Raw genomic sequence first — 21,304 nt, forward strand, 5'->3', positions numbered from 1 at the left:
ATAACTATTTTTATCACTCCATTCATTTTTTTTTTTTTTTTTAGAAAAAGGCCTCCCAGTCCCAGGGCACAGCATTACAGTGTTATTTGTTTTATATTTTAAATTTGAGACAAATAGAGCAAAATGTTTTGTCTCATTGACTTTCAATTTGTGATTTCCGTGTCGGTGATGTCAAAGACTTGAGTTTGGACCTTGAACTGAAAGTGAAATCACAATAAAAATTAAACTTGAGAAAGAAAAACAGACACGTCATTCATTTGACTGATTAGTGATTTAAAGGAAGAAACACATGGTATTACATTTACAAATGAAAAGCTGAAGGAGGCACAAGTTTATTTAGTACAGACAACACAGTTTAAGGACAGTAAAAGGTTATGAACATTGCTATTAAGTCATTACACTGTCAGCTATGATCAAAGTAAATTTGAATTTCAAACAGCAGCTAGCATTTATATTGCAAATATCTATATTAAACAAAGACTGCCTGTCCATCCAGCTTTACAGCTTGCATCAATAATGATAATAAAACGTTTAACTGCAAACATATGTATTAACTGTATATCCACATGACAGAGAATAATGCCATTACATGATGAGGGGAAAAAGAGGAACAAGGATATGAAGGAGAGGAACAAGGATATGAAGGAGAGGAACAAGGAACTGGTTCAGACAGTCAGTTTATGTATTAAAAAAAAAAAGAGATTAAAAATTATTTTTTGTTGTTGTTGTAGTAGTAACCTAAAGAAATCCTGTAGAATGGTATTGTTTGATCAGTTAAACAGGTTGATTTATGAAGGTGTTTACTAAAACTAAAGCAAGTTAGTTTTCAAAAATGCTAATCCAGAAGTCTGCAATAATTTTTGTGTGGCCTCTGTATGTACAAACAAAATAAAATGACTAATTTACAAACTGGCAACCTGTCCTTATTGCACATAAATAGTGACAGCAAGAAATAGTCCACCCAAAATTTTGAGAATTCTGTCACTATATACACTCACCATCATTTTGAGTTTTTTTTTCTTAGTAAAACACAAATGGAGAAATTTAGTAGAATAAGGAAGCTGACCAAGCTCCCAAATTGACAATCAATCACCATTAAATTAATCCATGTGATTAATGTGCTACATTCTACATCTCTTGAAGTAATATGACAGCTTTATGCAAGGAACAAAGCAGAATTTAAAGGGATACTTCAACTAAAAATCTTAATTGTTATTTACTCACTATTATGCCATTCTAAACCCATAAGTCTTTCATTTATCTTCAAAACACAAATAAAGATATTTTTAATGAATCTTGACAGATTTCTGTTCCACAATTGATTGTCTACAGACCAAAAACCTTTTACAAGTTTCAAAAAGTTCTTAAAAATGTCATAAAAGGAATCCAAATGAATTCTTGATCGGTTTAGTCTTTAAGTCACTTTATATAACGAAATGATTTAATTTAGGATTTTATTCACATATTAATTTGATTAAACACATTCATGGCCACATCAAAATATGGTAAAAGTGGTAAATATGGTTAAGAAAACTTAGTTATATTTGCTTAACACTTGCTTATAAATGACATGAGGGCGAGTAAATGATCTGTTGTAATTTATTTATCTATTTATGGATGGACTATTTTGTTAAGAAACCGTTACATTCACTTAACAAAAAAAGTTACTTTTAAAATTTCTATTTGGACACGGACCAATTTTTACTGTCAAATAGAAAAATTGCTGTGTAGTGTTGATTGCACTAGCAAGGGGGATGCATATCTCAGCGAGACTGGGGCGCGCTAAATATGAGCTCTGTGATATACAACAGAGAACAACCGTAGCTGTTTTAAATCGGCCCCTCAGACTCGCACAGTGCCCCGTCCGATGAGCTCTGCGGTATCGCTATCTGAGGGGTGACCCTCATCCTCATCAGTACCTTCATCAGAGTCCTCTACGGGTGAGTAGTACTCATCGTATCCCAGCAGGGGCACGTCAGGCTGGGGTGCATGTGGCAAGCATTGTGCGGAGGTTGTTACAGTAGCGACGACAGCCTCTGACGTTACTGTGGAGGCGTAGGTGGGAGGCGGGCTGGAGGAGGCGGGGGACGAGGGGTTGGAGGGACGAAGGAGAGGTGTGCGCTCTGAATCAGCCTCGCTGGTCGCTCCTTCTTCTTCAGCCTCATGTGGCGCCGACTCTCCGTCGGAATCTGAAGAATCTGAATATTCTGGGTTGGGACGGGTCACGCGTTGCTTGCACACTGGGCACGTTTTCTTAGTTTGGGTGAGCCAGGGGTCCACACATCTGCAGTGGTAAGCTGAATAACGGAACAAAAACAGCTATGTTATGGTATTCTGAACAGGGACAAAAAATAGCTCTTTCTTCCTTTAAAATTATTTTTTAACAATACATACAGTACTTGACACAAGTGTGTGAACGTTAAGATTTGTTAAATATTTGTAAATACGTTTCTTATACTATCCAAGGAGACAAGTCACCTTTATTTATATAGCGCTTTAAACAAAAAGGATTGGGTCAAAGCAACTGAACAATAATTATTAGGAAAACGATAGTTTATCAAAATGATAGTTAAAGGCAGTTCATCATTGAATTCAGTGATGTCATCATCTCAGTTAAGTTTAAATAGTGTCCGTGCATTCATTTGCAATCAAGTAAATGAAGTGACTAAACAACTAAGCAAGCCAGAGGCAACAGCGGCAAGGAACCAAAACTCAATCGGTGACAGAATGGAGAAAAAACCTTGGGAGAAACCAGGCTCAGTTGGGGGGCTAGTGCTAAAAAATAGAGTAAAACATGAATAATGTGAAATAGTATTCAAAAATAAAAACTTTTTTATCAGAATCACTGCTGAATCATGCTGAAATAAATTACACTTTAAAATATGTTCAAATAGAAAACAGTCATTTTAAATTGTAATAATAGTCCACATTTTTGCTGTTTTGACTGTATTTTCAACTAAATAAATGCTGCCATGGTGAGCAGAAGAGACTTAATTAAAAACACTAGAATCATATTATAGAAAATCATAATGTTTCCGAACTTTTCACAAGTGCTGTATGAAAGCATTATTTAAATTGAAGATAGTAAATAATGCATATTTACTAAAATAATTAGTTTCCTTTGCGGTTTCAAATTCAAGCTCATAGTTAAACGCCACTTCTTACATAAACATTAAAAGACATTGAGATTTTGTTGTTGTTGTTTTGGTGACTTAGAATTTAGGCAGGAAATTTCTTTTACACACAGAGATTAAGAGACAATTTTGAAAGACAATTTTTCGAAGCCATTATTTTAGAGAGCATTATGGCCTGATTTTTATATCACACTATTTTATATATAAATAGTAAACAACACATGCATGGAGGATTCTTGCATTGAAATTTGTTTTATTTTATTTTTTTACATAATATTTACCAAAATAAGTAGAAATAAATCATTTAAATTTTTTTAATTTAAAATAATTGAACTTGATAAAAAAATATGTACAAATGCAGCTTCTGTGTGTGAGAAACCTCCAATGTGTCTCTGATCAGATCCAATCAGATTGAAATGTTTCACTTTGCTTTTTCAAAATCAACTAAACAAAAAGTCAAACTAAAAGATGCAATTTCTTGTAATATATGTGCACTTTATCTTTAGCCAAAGGTTAGACATGTTTAAATACACAGACTTGAGCAGCTCACTTACCATGGGAACAGGGCAGCACTCTCAGCTTATCTCCCTCTTCATATTCATCAAGGCAGATCGCACACACATCATAATTATCACCTGGGAAAAATATGCAATTATTAAAGTGCTAGATGATCCAGCCACACACTCTGTGAACTCTGACACCAGTGATCGTGAGTTCTTTGTTTGACCTTGTGGTTTATCTCAGTGTTATTTCAGCGTCATTAAGATACTGTATACTGTTAATACTGTTAATATTTTGAATAAGAAGTAATTTTAAACTAATTTTCTTTATTGTTAATTTTAGTTAAGGATTTATTTATTTTATTAATTTGTGATTTTATTTTTACTGATTTGAAATGTATATAGTTTTTATTAATTAGTTTGATTAATAAATAGATAGAAATTAATTATTAGATAGAAATGAATTATCAATTAGTTTTTATTAATCTAATTTAGATTAAAAACTGCTCATGTTGAATGTATGCAGCATCTTTTTTTTTGGATCCTGATTAAAAGTGGTTGCCTCTTATTTTAAATGGAAAGAGCACAGTCAAAGCCTTATTTTGTTTATATGAAGAGATTTATATTGTGTTATTTATTTGATTTGGGGCTTGTTTTAAAATACATTTTTTGTTTTGTCATTTACATTTACATTATATTTAAAATATCTATCTATCTATCTATTTATCTATCTATCTATCTCTCAATTTCTCTCTCTCTCTAGATATATATGAATTTCTAAGACATATATTTTCTTGTAACTAATTTCTGGACTTGATTGTCAGTGCATATTGCATTTCAGTAATTGTGTGTTTTTGTTGGTGGAGTCAAGACTATTTTCTGTGTAAAATAAAGACAAAACCACATATCCATAGAGTTTATGTAATGTTTAATACTGAATAAACCTTAAATAGTTTCTTGCTCACCTTTAACAAACTTGTGAGTGGGGATTTTTTTCAGCTGTTCTTTGGAGAGTCTGTTTTTCCGAAGTCTCTTCCTGTGCTGCACGCACCGCACAATCTGGACCAATTCAAAACACAACATTATTACCAATGATGCACATACGTTTCGTATAAGTTTGTTTAATGAGAGTACCTAGAGATTTGTTTTGGCACTCACTCTGCATGTACTGTGACCCATTAAATATAGCTATAAAAATATAAATAATTAATAATAGTATTATTATTCTTTTTTTTTCATAAAAATAAAAAGTAAATCATAATAATGCTATTAAATTGTAAAATAAAAAAGTGAGTATTAAATAAAAATAAATTACTTAATAATAAAAATATATATATAATACTAATATCAATTTTTTTTTTCAAATGTAAAATCAGCAAGCTTTTATTTTTGCCAAGTTGCCAGTAAGTAAATATATGCACTGCCAGTTTTATGGCTGCCGAGTGAAGCATGTCAGAGAATGACATTTTACAGTTTTGTGTTTTGCTCTATCAGCGCATAGCTTAGATTTATGCTTTCAGTTTGAATGGAAATCTTATACAGTATTACAGTTAGTCAACCCTAAACAGGGATTATGTATTAATATGAGTATGTGAACCACTTGTGCACATGTGCATCCCTGATTATAACCCACCAATGAATTTATCATGATCGACTCTGTTCCAAACTCTTTATAGCTGCCTACATGGACAACACTGACATCACTCCTGACATGAGCAAAGCTACTGCATGCATACATTATGATAGTTCTTGGTGCTCCTTTTTGAAGCTTAAAAGCTCCAATCATTTTGTGGAGCGTAATAAAGAAAAGAATAATGGATTTTTGACTTTCATGAGCTGTAAGCTGTAAAATATGAATATAGCACATCATACTATCATTATAATATTTGTAAAAAAAAAAAAAATGTTCTCGACACCTTTACTTCCATGCACGATTCTTGTGTAAATCCACAATGATATTAATAAAGCAGCACTGACCAGTATGATGACCATGACAATGATGATCATGCCAACAACTCCAGTGAAGGGGATGAGATAGTAGGTCAGAGGGAAGGAGAACTCAGGCTTTAGAATCACATAAGCCCTAAAGCAAAGTGGGTCAACAAACAAAGTTACGCATACAACCTTAAAAACATACCTTTATAACAAACTGTGCCCTGAAAGATGGTAAGCTAAATAAAATAATTCAAATTTAGCATAATGCCCTTTGACTGAAATTAGTTAGAATTAGTACACAAATTTAAATTGTGCTTCAACATGGTATTTTGTTACAAATTTAAAAAAAGAAAAAATAACTGAAATTCCTCCTTAAGAGCATCCAAAAAAGACATTACCAGAAGCTGAATAAGTAGGTTTGTAAACGGTTCTGTATTTTATCATTTGAAAATTCTATATGACAGTTTAGGACCGGTTTCATTTGTTAACTATTTTGGGTCGCTACATAATTTCCACATGTTCAATTAATTTTTTTTTCATAGCTTTGATCACTTACTACTGGTATTAATACTAGAATGGTACAGTATATATAATAAATATTAATTATAGTGGAGTACATTCTGAAAAAGGTACAAAATCTGTCATTAGGACAGTACATTTTCTAAATATATTAATATACCTTTTGGGTTCTAAAATATATTTTTTAAAGTAACTCTGAAGTATTAAAATGCACACCTAAAATGACAGCTTTTGTACCTTTTTTTTTCTGAGAACATAACGTCCTCTTGGAATTAAAAGGTTCTCTCTGCATTCCGAGTAGTTTTGAGATATAGAGCTTCAAAGTTTTGTGTTCCATTCGACTGTGTAGTTAGAACCTTGTTTTTTAAATAAAAAGTCCCATAATCCATGTACCATTTTGTGAAAGAATGTAAGTAGACTTTATTATTCTCACCCTTTCTCTGGTATGATGAATTTGAGCAGTATCTGAGAGGCGTAGTAGCTTGTGAACACAGAAGGAATCTCGATCTCCTCCGCAATGGAGTCTAAACAGAAACAAAATGGACAAAAAATGTACTATATTGCAAATACGATAAAGTATGCAAAAGTCTTACAACAAATGTCTTAAACCCCTTTCAATAGGGGATCAACTGTTCTGAAAAATTCCATAGATAGACTTCAAACATTCTATAAACATTCACCACTGCTTATATGTTCATTTCTTAAAAACTGTGTTGTGTGTATTTCAATCTCACCATTGCTGTATCCCATACTTAGAAGTGAATTAGAGAACATGTTGTGAACTATGGCTGCACTGAAACCGGCCTGCTGTGCATGGAGCACCTATAACAAAAAAAACAAAACAAATAAAAAAGAATATTGCTCACATATTCTGTTATTCATTGTACATTAAACGTACCTGTGACCATATAAAGTCACTAACATTGTGATAGCCTTCACACTGGATAACAACCTTATGAAAATGAACTGTGCTTCATTGTATCGAATGTGCACTTATAGTGTACTTGAAATCTTAGATTTTTTATTATTTTTTTTATTTATATTATTTACTTTCATGACTGTTTCTTTACAGACTTAATTACTCTTAAAAACTGCTCTGTGATAAGGTCAAATGAAAAGTTTTGCTTTTTAATCATTATGTTTAGTCATGCTTCAAAGTTATGATATTAGTCAACACAACTTATTTTGTTGTGTTGACTAATATCATAAATCTTACTAATATAATAAACTTAATGTTCCATTTAAAGTTCATATGTTTTAAATGAACTACATTGTGTTTTAGACTTTATCATTACAATAGTACATTTACAAATATATTTAAGTTCATGAAACAAGTTTCAATTGATATTAAAGTATTTTAGTTTACCATAAATACTTGTCAGTACATTAGGCAGCAACCATATTTCCAAGACAATAGAAGTACTTATGAAATTAGACAGAGATCCACTTAAGTCCTAATTAAGAAAGAATGGACGAAGTGGACAAAACCGTAACATTTACTTCACACTCAAGTATATTTAACTACATTATTTCCATAATATGTATTTTATAAGCATGCCAAATTGTACTTCTTTTTCACAAGCGGACATTGTCTTTTGTCACATGCCTTTAGTTGTATATATATTCTTGTCAGTTGACCATATTACTTTACACTTCAACTTTTATAGCCCGTATTTTGGTATCTATTGGAATAGCACAGCTGTGCAAGAACATTAACCTTGATATCAAAGTTACAGTCATAGCGTCGGATAAGGACAATGTATTTTGTAGTGCTGTTGGGATCAGAAGGTGTGGGAGAAACTGGAGGAGGATCTATAGGTGTGCAAGCATTTTGAGGATGAGCTTCAACCAGCACACCCTGGAAGAGAGAACAAAAGAGAGAAGTTAGTCACTCATATGTAGTGACTTTATTCACTGGTCAAAACTACAAGTCCAGCAGTAGAGATTAATTACCATGAGTCCGTCTTTTGGCAGAGTATGGCCGAAGAGAGCAGGCAGATCCTCAAACAGCATGGAGGTCATGTTACTGTAATGCTGCATGGAATAGAAAATAGGCCATTAGCAGCTGCAGTATAAATCCATTATAAAGCAATCAATTGTTTCGCATTATAAAATTTATATACTGACTGTTTAAAGGTAAAGTTTGTATATTTGTTGCAACCAAATACCCAACAAATGTACAGTATCATAAAATCCTCTATAAAACCAATGAAGACCTGAATGCAGACACTTACAGCATATATATATGCCTGACCAGGAGACGGAGCCATAGTGCAGAACAAGACTAGCACTGATACGCCCAGCTGTGCCCCAACATACACCATCCTGAATTAGGCTGGGCCCTGTTGAGGGCGATCAAGACCTGCACACAGACGCATGATTTTACAATCTTCAACATGACAAACATTTTCAATGTGACTGTTAAAAAAATGTAACTTTAATAAGCTCCTCAATACATGAATCCCTGTTTATATACAGATTAATTTCATTTTAAAATAGGCCTAACTGTTGACTTACGAATCAATTCTAAGAAAGCACAACTCATGATTAATAATTTCTCACACAAGCAACACTCATCACGCTGATTACGTTTTGGTGTACTCTTCAAAATGGCAGAAGATAGTAACTTTGGGAGAAAAACTGCTGAATAAATTACGCTATTATGGTTTTCTTTGCACACAAAAAGTATTCTCGTAGCTTTGTAAAATTACGGTTGAACCCCTGATGTCACATGGACTATTTTGCTACAGTTCTTTGTGTTGATTGTAGTAATATCATTGCAGTCTAATGAAGGGTCAGAGAGCTCTTGGATTTCATCAAAAATATCTTAATTTGTTTTCCGAAGATCAACAAAAGTCTTTGAGGTTTGGAACAACATGAGGGCGAGTAATTAATGATAGAACTTCTTTTTTGGGTGAACTAACCTTTAAAATGAACCACTTTAATATGAATGCATCAAACCAAGTCATACGGAGAAATCCAGATTACTCATCTTTCCAATAACTAATTAACCCTGACCATAAAATGTACTGAGCACATTCAGCGATTTCAAGTGCTACTAAACTGAGCAACTGCTGTTTACATGAGTCATCAACAACGTATGAGGAATTAAAACTGCTTGAGAAAAGTCTGGGCAGTCCACATTTTGTTAACCTCAATCAAGCAGAACAATTTTATTGGGTTTATTTCATAAACTCTCCCTGTAAGGAACTGGTGAAATTACAAAAAGAGAATTAATTTCAATTTAATTTATTTAACTTCAAGAAAAATAAATTAAAATAAAATATAAAATAATTAGATAACACATGCATCATAAGGTGTGTCTAAAAGTCATCCAACGTGTTTTGCAGATATGTAAATGGACAGTTTTGGTTCCTTATTATCATGGCCAGATCAAAATGCTGAGACTTTCTAAACAGGAACTGTAATTGTCACTTTCTTGACCTGCTTATAAAAAGATCAAGAAAAGAAGAATCACAATGTTCTTGATATTTACACACAGAAGAGGCTACTCAGAAATAATAATAATAATAAAAAAACTCAAAACCTCAGTTTCAGAACTCAAAACCTACTCTCAATATTAATTATTGTTTGAAATATGGTAGAATTGTGTCTGTTAGTGGATGTAAAGCACCTGCATCTCCAAGAAACCTACATAGATTCCATAAAGAGCTCAGCAATAGAAATGCAGGGCTTCAGTTTATATTTACTGACACATCTGAGTGACTGAAACCTAATATTTTGTTTGTTCTTCACATTTCACAACGGTCATTTACAGTGTCTTTTAAGAAATAAGTCAACAGTTATGTTTATACTGTTTTGCATTGCAAATGATTGCGTGGATTCAGTTTTTTTCTGACTCGGGCTCAAACATACACAGCTCTATCACAGGGCTTGCCATCTCAATCATCAAAACACACAACATGCTGTAAAATCTCCCCTTTCTTGGTGAAAAGATTATATATATATATATATATATATATATATATATATATATAGGAAACAACTTTATAAACTAACCTCCAGATTACAGAGATTAAACTGCAAAGCAGTTTGTTTAACAAATGATTTACATGTTCTTGAATAAAGGATTATGAGGATGCAAGTCTATAACAACATGGGTATTACAATATAAACATGGTTTATGACGATCCTACCTGTGTCCTTGTAAAACAAAAGAGTTAAAAACCATAATAAGTGGTGTTTTTATTATAATAATAATAATTATTATTATTATTAAAATAGGCAGTAGTTTTGTGTGACGGGTAGGTTTATGGTAAGGGGTGGCCAACATCGGTTCTGGAGAGCCACTATGACAGTCCTGCAGTTTTGAGAAAAACTCACCTTAAGTAACCCTTACACCTTGATTGGCTGGTTCAGGTGTACCTGAATATGGTTGGAGTGAAACTCTGCAAGACTGTGGCTTTTCAGGACCACTGTAAACATTTAGTCTGTTGATGTTATCAAGAGATACAGTTCAACAGGACAGGTTACTCTAGTATTCAGCCATTCGGAGATAATAGTCACCAGCCAATAACTAAGAGCTCTTAGCCAACTAACAGTAGTGGCATTTCATTTGCATGTAAATTTGCTAATCATGATAAATCATTAAATACTTAGTATTTCAAAAAACACCACATCTGCGAAGAACATTCATTATCTATTAGTGTTGACTGCCGCTTTCAAGTTCTCAGAGGAACTTCGGTGTATTGTGTTTGCATGTGTTGCAACGCATTGTTTTGTTATTCATTATTCTAGATTTCTCCACAAACATGGAACTAACATTTTTGTTTACAAAATGAAGGGTAAGGGATGCGCATTGGGAATGACCAAAACTCTAGATAATTCTAGGGAACAGTAAAACTAAATTTGACTTTTTAGCCATTCTGCTAAAGTAATATTTACTTGCAGACTTTATCGCTATTTATGGACAATACAGGCTTTACAACCACCAACAACTGCAGCTTTTTAAGCCCACTTCGCGAATTCTTTACTGACACAAGTCAAACACACAACAAATCAGGGCTAAACAAAATCCCGAAACTCCTCACTGGTGATTAACGTTATGTTAATGACCGAAATAGAATCATTCATCAGAAATTGATGATCATCTCTGACGTGGAGGCTGCTACTTCCCGATCCCTGTCGTGTCATAGAAGATAATATTTCCGAAACCCAGAATTATATCCCAAGCGTACAAACAATTCAATGTAAATGGCAAGGACTCAGTTAAAGTGTAGTTGAGATGTCTCTAAGATAATTCTTTACTCACTGTACAAGCGAATGCCAGCTAACGTTAGCTGGCTTAATGTCTCCCAGTCGCGTCTCCGCTTCGACTCCGCTAAAATCGTTGTAACAAGCCGTTTTTCTCCCAAAATTGCTTTTTTCGAAGATTACAGCTCATGGATCTGTGTAGGTTTCTCGATGGACTGGCCTGGTTCGCCCCTTGGTGGAACTACGATCACACGTTTGTTTACAAGTCTGCAAGGCCAACGGGAAGTGCGAGAACTGCAGTTATCGCGAGAGATGTTCGAGTTTCCCAAAGGTTCGTGGATCCATCTGGAGATAGACGACGGAACTGCAGCCAGGGACTGATGTCCAAGGCGAAATGAATTAATAAAAACTGAAAATAAAAGCACATATATATATATATATATATATATATATATATATATATATATATATATATATATATATATATATATATATATAAAAAGTTGATAAAATTAAATGTTCTCAATTATTCTAGGAACAAAAAATAGAGAGGGGTATGGGTTAAACATTGCAATAAATGTTTATAATATAATAAGTTAATGAAAATATCAATTCCAAACTAAACATTCCAAATCTATGACACTGAAATCTATGACACCACAATTTTATTTGTTTGATCCATCTAGTCCATATACATAAGGACATAATGATTCACAGCTCAGAATGATGGAGAATGTGTTAGCTATGGATGAGATGATATACAAACTGCATACAACACTTGTACATAAAACACACAAGGAATTTATTTAAAGCAAATAAACATCAATGAGGAACAACTACTAGTTTAAGGACATACTGCTTAATAATTTAAAATTAAAACGGCCATGGAGTCGAACATACCTACCACAGTTATGTCAAAGCAATAAATATGACTGTTTTAAGCATTTCATGCAAATGAAAACTATTCTAAGACCAACTGTGACTTTACTTAAAAAGGAGCCATTATATCACCATGCCAAGATACAAAAGGAATTTTCAATATTGAACAACACATTTCTGTTTATTCTAATAATGATTTCTAAAAACACATGATTTGGGACAGTAATATAGAGGTGAAAGCATTTTTGAACAGTACAGTTATCCTGCGGCAGTTTTAAACTGTCTTTATGTGCATGACAATTCATCTTTATCAAACCCTGCTCTTCATGTAAAACATTGTAAAACACTGTTCAATCGCTCTTCTGTTCTGCATTATAACGGATTATATAAACAAATACACACACCACTTTCACACACTGCTGCCGCTGCCAGTGGCCTCCACCTGGCCTTTCTTCAGTCTTTTTTTGGCTCTGATCTCGTTCATGGCTTCTTCAATGGAGCGAGTGTCTCTCTTATTGGCCACAGGGACTATAACAACAAAACAACAAACACTATTCTAAAAATCAAGGCAAAAGCGGTGTCCTCTGGTGGTCGCATTTGTTAGAAAGAAATTGCAGTATTTTATACCTCACAAGAATAACGGCCAATTTTACTGCCACTACTTTTCTTAAATGAGACGTAGTTATAGCCTTTCAGAGCTTTAACATGTAATGTTGTACATTGGGCATAAAGTATCATCTTATTTTTTCAGATTTTTCTGTCTCACTATCCTGTTGCAAACAGTAATGTTTTTTTACTTTGGTGTTTTACTTTATAGTCCTTTATGCTACTAAATATGTATGCCTTTGATCATTTAATATTTTTTTAGGGGATACAATTTGGACGATTGATTTCCCCCCTCCCCTGCATGATTCAGATTTAAAGTGTTTTTACAAAGTGTGCAGTTCCTTTAATTATACTCACCACAGCCATATGCCCGATTGGCTTGAAGCATGTGGGCGGCATCTTTAGCAGCAGATGTTCCAATCAGATGGCTGTATTTGTCTCTGTAGTTTGAATTGGGTGACACAGGCCTCTCCTGAGTATGACTGGCCTCTTGCATCTCTAGTGCAGCCTGTTCCTGAAGAGTGCAGTAAAACAACTTGAACATGGTGTTCCAAGTAGTCAAATTGTGAAAGACAGCCAATTATAAAGATATGAACTAACAGAAATTAACTCAAAGCAAAGTTCTCCAAGATTACGAAACTACTTTCTCTCCTTATCTTACTACTGTGAGGTTTTGAACAGGTTCTTGCACAGCATTCGGGATCTTACCTTTAGCCGACGTCTCTCCTCGGCTTTCTGCGGGTCCCACTCCTCACCCTTCCGATAAGCCTCCAGTTCTTCATCTGATGGTGCAAACTCCTTCGTAACAAACACACAGCCAGTCAAACACTATAAGCATTAATACAGAGCAGTGGTGTAATGTAGCAAAGTAAAAATACTTAGTTACAGTGCTTAAGTATTTTTTAGGAATATCTGTACTTTTCTTGAGTTTTTATATTTTAGCCAACTTTTACATTTCCTAATTAAAATCTATACTTTACTCTGATACATTGCCCTGAAGCATATTCGTTACTTACTACAATATAGTCAGAAGAACACAGACTGCAGGAAAACAGTTTTAACGAATCAGTTGTCTGGCGTTTGCAAGACTCATAAAAACACTTTTGCTCATGGGCAAACAAGTGCGCATCTTGCACAACCGCAGATGTTTTCATTTTCCACTCAAGTCAAATCTGGGGTGTGCAATATACAGCATTGTCTGGGATAATATGATAAGTGTTGTTGTAATGATGTGCTATCTGACGTTATCAAGTGGGCTATATCACCAAATCACACATAGAGTGCCAGCACATTGATTAATTAGTCTATTAAAACTCAAAATTCCAGGGATTCTAAATTGTAGAGGGCAAAAATGCTTCTGAACGCTTTTATTAATATTTATATGATTTAATGTAGGCCTAGTTAACAATTTATATCACACAAAGTGTACCCTTTTTTTGCAGATGCATGAACACATTTTAATAATTATTTTATACAAGCTCAGTAAAGCGATGCTGTGTCCAAATTCAGGTTCTACATCCTTCGGAGTACTCATTTGAAGGATGTTAAGTCACAGCGCCGCGACGAAGGCTGTCCAAATTCGTAGGATCCTTCAAACGCGGCCCACAAATGCGTCCTCCTTTTCCCAGAATTGGAACGAATGGTGTGGTGGATCCTTTCGTGTCCTACCTATCCCATAATTCTTTTCGGCAGGACGAAGCAAGCGGTAGCGGAGTGGGGGAGGAGTATTATTTTCGATGTTTTTTTAAAAACTGGCTTTTCAAAAATATATATTTTCAGTGGTTTTCTAGTTAGGCATTTTGTTTTAGCATTAAGCATTTTTTTTACATTTGTACGTGTATATGTAAAAAAAAAAAAAAAAAAAAAAAAGTTTACTTTCGTAAACTAGCTTCTTCCTTACTGCCTGTGTGAATATCCCCTTACACACAGCTTATTTGTTAGTGATTGAAGCTGTTTTTAACGCTTCTAAGGACGAAAGAGCAGACAGAAGTGTTTATAAAGCTCCGGGGAGAGAACGATGAGCTCTTCACCCGCGTCTTGCTTAGCGCTATCACGGTTGCTAGGCAACATGATATGAGCAACGGGTAAGGGAGGGAACTGAAAGAAGGATAGGCTGTCCAAATTCACAAACACCGACTTCCGGTTTTTGCGGTCATCGGAGGACCCCTCCTCCTTCAACTGGGTAGGAAGGATCCTAAGGTGGATGCAGACCCTGAATTTGGACACAGCTAATAAGTGACTTACATTTAACTTTTTTTTTTTTTTGCTCAATTTTGCTAATGAAAATAGTTCCAACCAGATCACAGCACTGTTTTCAGCAATTACGGTGTTTCCTTATTGAATGAATCAGCTTTTTTGAATAAATGATTCAGTTATTCACTCATTAACCCGATCAAGTGCTTTGTTTCTGAATGAATCAGCCATTTTGAATGAATTGGTTGAATCTCAATGACTCACTCAATAACCTACACTTGCTGTCACGTACTGAGGGTTTTAATTTCACATTTCTACTATTTCTTTTTTTTCTTCATGTTTTTAAGTATATACAATGTTAGTATACAATGTTTAATGTTAAAAACAAAACATAAGGCATTTTTATACAACTGTAACTGCAGTTTAGATGAATCCTTGTCCCCTTTGAGATACATGTGTACTGTGTAAATACATGCTATTTCAGATGCAGATTCCAGAAATGTTTTCTTATATTGGAATGAAAGACAATAGCCGCGTCTCATTTCAGCTGCGTCCTCCGGAGGTCGCATTTGAAGGCTGCATACGTCATCGGGGAAGTCTCATTTAAGAAAATTAATCATAATAAAATTGACTGTTATTCCTTGTGATGTTTAAAATGCTATAGATTTTTGTTTACTTTGCAATTTAATGGTTACTTTTCTCAAATGAGACTTCCCCGATGAAGTATGCAGCCTTCAAATGCGACCTCCGGAGGATGCAGCCTCCGAAATGAGACACAGCAACTAAGTACAGATGAAGTGCTTCTCATTCTTACCCAAAAATACAAAATGGAAGAAATGGTTAAAACTGAACACAATCTTGCTACTCAAGCCGTGTATGAAAATTTATTTGCTTCTTTTTTTATTTTTGCAATTACTTGTACTTCTACTTTTAATTAGTGATGGGAAGTTCGATTCTTTTCCGCGAATCGGTTCTTTCGGACGGTTCGATTCAATAAATTTTTTTTTAAAAACGGTTCAGCCGTTCTTTTACGCTCAACGTAATGACGTCATTGGCGATGACATAATGGCGTCACGTCTATCAAACATTTAAAGAGTAACTAAACCCTAAACCAACTTTTTTTAGTTAATGATCTGTAAGAATGGGGCTTTATTAGTGCTGTTCATTGATTCGAGTAACTTTTTTGACATTTGAGCATAAAGTGTTTTAATTCTACAATATATGGTGCAAAAACGTCTGAGTGCTGCCCTCTTCAGATTGAATGGTGGCTACTGCAGTTGATTTTTCCTATTGGATGTTGTGGTGGCAAGTGACGTAAGCAGTGGCAGGTGACGTAAGCAGTTTCCAGCTCACCATGCCCCTTGGTACGAGCTACCACGCCCCTGGCAGTATAAAACAATCTTGTTCCGTCAAAATCACAGTAGTGAGTCAGGAGTTGGAATTGCGAGTATTGAAAACAGGATTATAGCATCTATTTAGCATATCAATTATGTAGTTATTTAGATGTTCAAGTTAGCATAGATTTATCTGTATTTAGTACAGTGGTCAGGATGGTACGTAGGTGTGTTGCTGGTTGTGACAGCACTGCTGGACTGCATAGTTCTCCAGCAGACTTTAAAATTAGGCGCCAGTGGTTGCATGCACTTGGCCTGGAAGACCGTGAGTTCCCGCCTAGAGCTGGAGTGTGCAAACTGCATTTTGCACGGGATTGCTTCTCCAACGCAATGGAGGTGGAGATGGGCTTCTCCACACAGCTCGTGCTGAAAAGCGACGCGATGCGGGAGTTGAGACCGCAGTTTGAGCCAGTTGATCGAATTGATATGAACAGACACCTCGACATCCACTTCAGGTGAAGATAGGTGAGAAAAGTCCTCTACTTCAAATGATCGCTCTGTTGCAAAGCTACTTGCATCATTACAGTCACTCTCCATTTTAGCGTCGCTGACAGCAGCTGTCATTCAATCCGCCGCACTTGCTCAGCCCCGCCCTCGGTTCGTCCCCTCTATCTCCGCTGTGATCTGCCCACTTTTCACATATTGTCAGTCGGTGGAGTCAGGCTCTGACCAGGGGTTTAGTTACACTTTAAATATATAAAGTCAGTAATCAACTTTAGTCAGTTAAAAAACTCATAATCATGAAACGTTTACAATTAAGTTTTGCAACAACACACCCAAATACAGTAAAAGCAATAATGTGCATACGAGGATTTAAATCTTGAAGATCAGCACAGAAACCATGACTATACATCCATTGCGATGTATCTGTTATTAAATGAACTTACGTTTCGCCAGATTGCCCTTCATTCAAGCCCTCGCTTTACCCACGCTCATAACATTAGCACAGAATCAGTTCAGAATCAATCACCAAAAGAATCAGTTCGGTTCATACCGCTGCGCTGTGAGTCAGTTGGCTTCACGCTGAATCACGCATGCGCAGTATCATTAGCTCCTCGGTTCTCGAATCAGACGCGTCCGAAATAAATGGTTTTCAGTTCAGTGTACTCATGATCCGAAAACCGATGAAACCGGTTCTTGACTCGAGAACGAGAATCTATTTAATCGGCACGTGCTGCAGTTCAGTATCATCAGCTGCTCTACTCGTGTTCATGTTCAGTTTACTACAAACTCAATTTGTGAATCTGTCATCATTAACTATAAATACAGTACAGATATTTCACAAATCATCCCTTATTCCTATTCATTCCTATTCAGTCTTTAGAGTCTTAATTATTGTCCAACTTCACTGAAAATCCCTTTTGGTCTATAAATTATCTACAATATACAGATTAGAAACATTCATCTTAAAAAAAAAAAAAAATGTAGTTATTTTATCACACTTTCCGAAGTTTAACAAAATTCTTAAAAAATTACACGCATACGCAGTATCATCAGTTCATCGGTTCTCAAATCGGACGCGTCCGAAAGAAACGATTCTCAGTTCAGTGTACTGGTGATCCGAAAACTGATGCAACCGGTTCTTGACTCGAGAACAAGAACTGCTCCAACAGTGAGCGTGTTCGTTCGTCATCTGGCTTGGCACGGTGTTCATCTTCAGTTCTCTCTTCACAGCAGTTCAGTCAGTGTACTGTTTGAGTACATTAATTACTTCGGGATATTGGTTTATTCTGACTCAGAGGGTGTGTCAGTCACGTTAAAAAAAGTTAACATCAAGTAATTTTGGATTAATGCTTATTGGAGACGCGAACCGTTTCAAACGATTCAGTTTGATTTGGTGAAGTACAATAAATATCACATACCGTAAAACTTCAAATAATAGCCCGGGCTTCTATTTACCCAAACCGCCGAACTGCACCGGCTTGTATTTGAGACCGGCGTCTATAAGAGACAGGCCTTTAATTTAGTGTTGAGATGTTCAAGCATGACAGCAGGAGGTTACCACATTATACTACGTTTTATTTATAATTCATTTTAATGTGTTTAACAAATCATTTAATGTAAGAAATGTCTTTGGCTATTGGCAGCATAAAAAAATATATAAAAAATGAAACGATGTGACAGCAATGGGCAGAACAATAGAAGTTACCGCTAAAATCCATTGAGCATATGAACTTGTTGCCCGAAACATATCAACAAGAAAGAATGATGGCTACCCTGTAAAACAACTGCAATCATGTGATAGAACATTACTCTATTCATCACTATCATCATCCCCGCGATCCTCAATTACAAGTTCATTGGCGAATTCCTCCTCCACATCGCTCTCTCCTCCACTTCTCCCTCTCCAGCCTCCGCTAACTCTGCCTTGCTTGCACTAACAGCTCTCGCACAGTTGCGCACGGCTCTCCCTCTTTGAAACAATGGTGATCCTCACTTCCATCAGAAGCTACTGTCAGGCCACATACCTAAGGATAACATCCTTAAGTCAATGAAATATATTATCTCCTCTTTCTCCCTCGCGCGCACACACACGCGCGCGCAAGCATACCTTAAAGGATTTTTTCAGCCGCTCCGTATCCAGCTTTTCCCACGCTTGAAACAGACCAGGCCTCTATTTGAGACCGGCCTTTATTTACCCAAACCTCTCGTCACACCAGGCGTTTAAAAGAGACAGGCGTCTATTTGGGACTCGGCTATTATTTGAAGTTTTACGGTACTTTAAGACTTTTACTCAAGTAATATTCTAAACGGTGACTTCAACTTCTACCAAAGTAATTTTCTGGTAATATATCTGTACTTTTACTTGAGTATGACTTTCAGGTACTTTATACACCACTGAAACAGAGAACAACACGGGCCAGAGGAGAACTGAATCTGAGTCTGGCTTCTCCTGTTTTTTTTTTTGTTTTTTTTTCATTTCTTGGATCCTAGAATTTTAAGTCATTTCATAATTGTTGTATTTTGCTAAATGGTTGTTGTCCTGTTTATTACTATCAAGCTGCTTTGGAACAATCAGTATTATAAATAGTGTTACATAAATAAATGTTTCATTATACAGAACACTAAACACAAGGAAACATATTTACAAAGATTATTGTGTGAGGAAATTCCACAGTACATACGAACCTTTTTAAACAGCATGACATATCTGCTCTCTTCATCCTCACCAAAAGAAAACGATGTCAGTCCAGCCACCTCAGCCACATCATGCCTAAGAGAGATGGAGGTGTTTCGCATGAACTGAATGTCACACAGGAAAACAGGTAATCCTGCCTAAAACTCATGCCACTGGTTAAACCAGTAGTTGAAAGAGAGCAGTGGCATACTTATTAAACTAGAATAGCAGTATGTATTTAAAATAAACACATTCTAACATTATTTACATTGCACTTTGGTAATCCGCAGCTGATAACATCCCTAAACACAGTGTTGAACTCACAATATACTTCTCTCGATCTTGCCCATTGGGTCATATTTCTTCTTCTGTAGTGTGCTGTCCTGAATGAACTCTGACACTTCCTTCTCCATCTAATGGAAAACCACACTGATTTTCAGAAACAAAAGCTCACTATGTCATAAGATCATTTTTATGCGGGACAAATAAAGTCATAAGTTATAGTCATGAATTATACCTTTTTTCTAAACTCTGCTTTCTTTCGCTTCTCATCCTCCTCAATCTTCTTCAGTCTGGCAGCTTGTTCTGCACAGTTACAGTAAGAGAGGTATTAGAATAGACAATTAAATTACAAAAATGACTTAAGTGCCATATGTATGTGAACTGTCTGTGAAAAATGTAATAAATACATTAGCAAACGTTGTCATTGTTTATGACAATTTTGTTGCTGCAGTAAAGCTTAGGAGACTGGGTGTAGGTTCCTCCTTTTTACCTCATTTTAAAAGTCACCTTTGCATAAAAGCGCAAAGCACGGCCAATTCATAAATTTAATTAATTAAGTGTATAAAAAGAGACAAACAAACCAACTATGACGTGTTGAAGCTTTTTAACGGCAGAAGTGCAAAAACATGACGTATGTACTTGCATCTATCATTTCTTAGGCGGTGATTGGCTCATTTTTATTACAGCGTTAGTGTCGCAGAGGACACTCAGATATTTCTAAAGTTTCACTTGGAAAACTACAAGCACACCCAGGTTCATTTTCCAGAATGTAAGGATGTGTATCTGTAGGCTTAAAACTGTCTACCTCTGGCTTTCCTTCGGCTTTCTTGATCGTGAACGGTTGGAGGCTTTTCCATTGAGCTCAAGATCGAGCCCAAGAGGTCCGCCATCTTTGGACTGTCTAATTTTAACCGGAAGCTCGCTTCATGCTGCATTCTTGAAATGGCATTGTGGGTAACGTAGTCCAACCACAGGCTTGCGCAATGACGTCATTAAGCCGCTCGCTGTATTTGGATTAGTTTGATCTTAAGATATTCAGCATGTGATCGACATTGAAGCGTCTGAATCTAAATAAATGTCGGTGTACAATTATCAAAGAACAGTATCTTTGCATTGAAGTTTGCCAAATGTTTTATTACCACGTAAGACTCTCGTGTTGATTCATTAAAGCATAATATCGGCACTTTACATCAACTCAGTGTAGATTAATAATTGCTCAGTAATACCACGTTATGCATATGAATAATTTTTTGTGATTCCCATTCTGGGTATTTTCGTTTATTCTGGAATTGTCTTCTGCTCATTTATTTACATTTGACAAATTACATCAGTGTAATATTTGTAAAAGTAATGTCTGATCAATTATTATACTTCTTTCTGGTGCATGTCAGAACCATTGTTTCAAATGTTTAAACCTGAAATCCACCTGTACAACTTCAACTGTTATTTAAAATGGTTTCATTTAATGGACTAGTTTTATTCAGAATGCATAAGTTGTTAGTTGTTTCTGCATATCAAGCAAATAAGAAA

At 35.4% G+C, this 21,304-nt stretch overlaps 2 protein-coding genes across 2 annotated transcripts; both read right to left on the minus strand.

Annotated features, from left to right (window-relative positions):
* Positions 1-25: 25 nt before the first annotated feature.
* On the minus strand, positions 26-11,601 carry rnf167 (ring finger protein 167). Its single transcript, XM_026260030.1, has 10 exons — positions 11,361-11,601; positions 8,323-8,450; positions 8,042-8,122; positions 7,806-7,946; positions 6,823-6,910; positions 6,522-6,612; positions 5,612-5,717; positions 4,600-4,693; positions 3,689-3,769; positions 26-2,297 (listed from the first exon to the last, which is right to left on the minus strand). Exons 2-10 carry the CDS (start codon positions 8,410-8,412, stop codon positions 1,843-1,845), a joined length of 1,227 nt encoding a protein of 408 aa, XP_026115815.1. The 5' UTR covers positions 8,413-8,450; positions 11,361-11,601; the 3' UTR covers positions 26-1,842.
* Positions 11,602-11,950: 349 nt separating this feature from the next.
* On the minus strand, positions 11,951-21,140 carry spag7 (sperm associated antigen 7). Its single transcript, XM_026260007.1, has 7 exons — positions 20,580-21,140; positions 20,010-20,077; positions 19,817-19,905; positions 19,504-19,588; positions 13,496-13,585; positions 13,145-13,301; positions 11,951-12,709 (listed from the first exon to the last, which is right to left on the minus strand). Exons 1-7 carry the CDS (start codon positions 20,707-20,709, stop codon positions 12,591-12,593), a joined length of 738 nt encoding a protein of 245 aa, XP_026115792.1. The 5' UTR covers positions 20,710-21,140; the 3' UTR covers positions 11,951-12,590.
* Between the last annotated feature and the right edge of the window lie 164 nt (positions 21,141-21,304).

This window comes from Carassius auratus, unplaced genomic scaffold (assembly GCF_003368295.1).
Source record: "Carassius auratus strain Wakin unplaced genomic scaffold, ASM336829v1 scaf_tig00215316, whole genome shotgun sequence".
NCBI classification, from domain to species: Eukaryota; Metazoa; Chordata; class Actinopteri; order Cypriniformes; family Cyprinidae; genus Carassius; species Carassius auratus.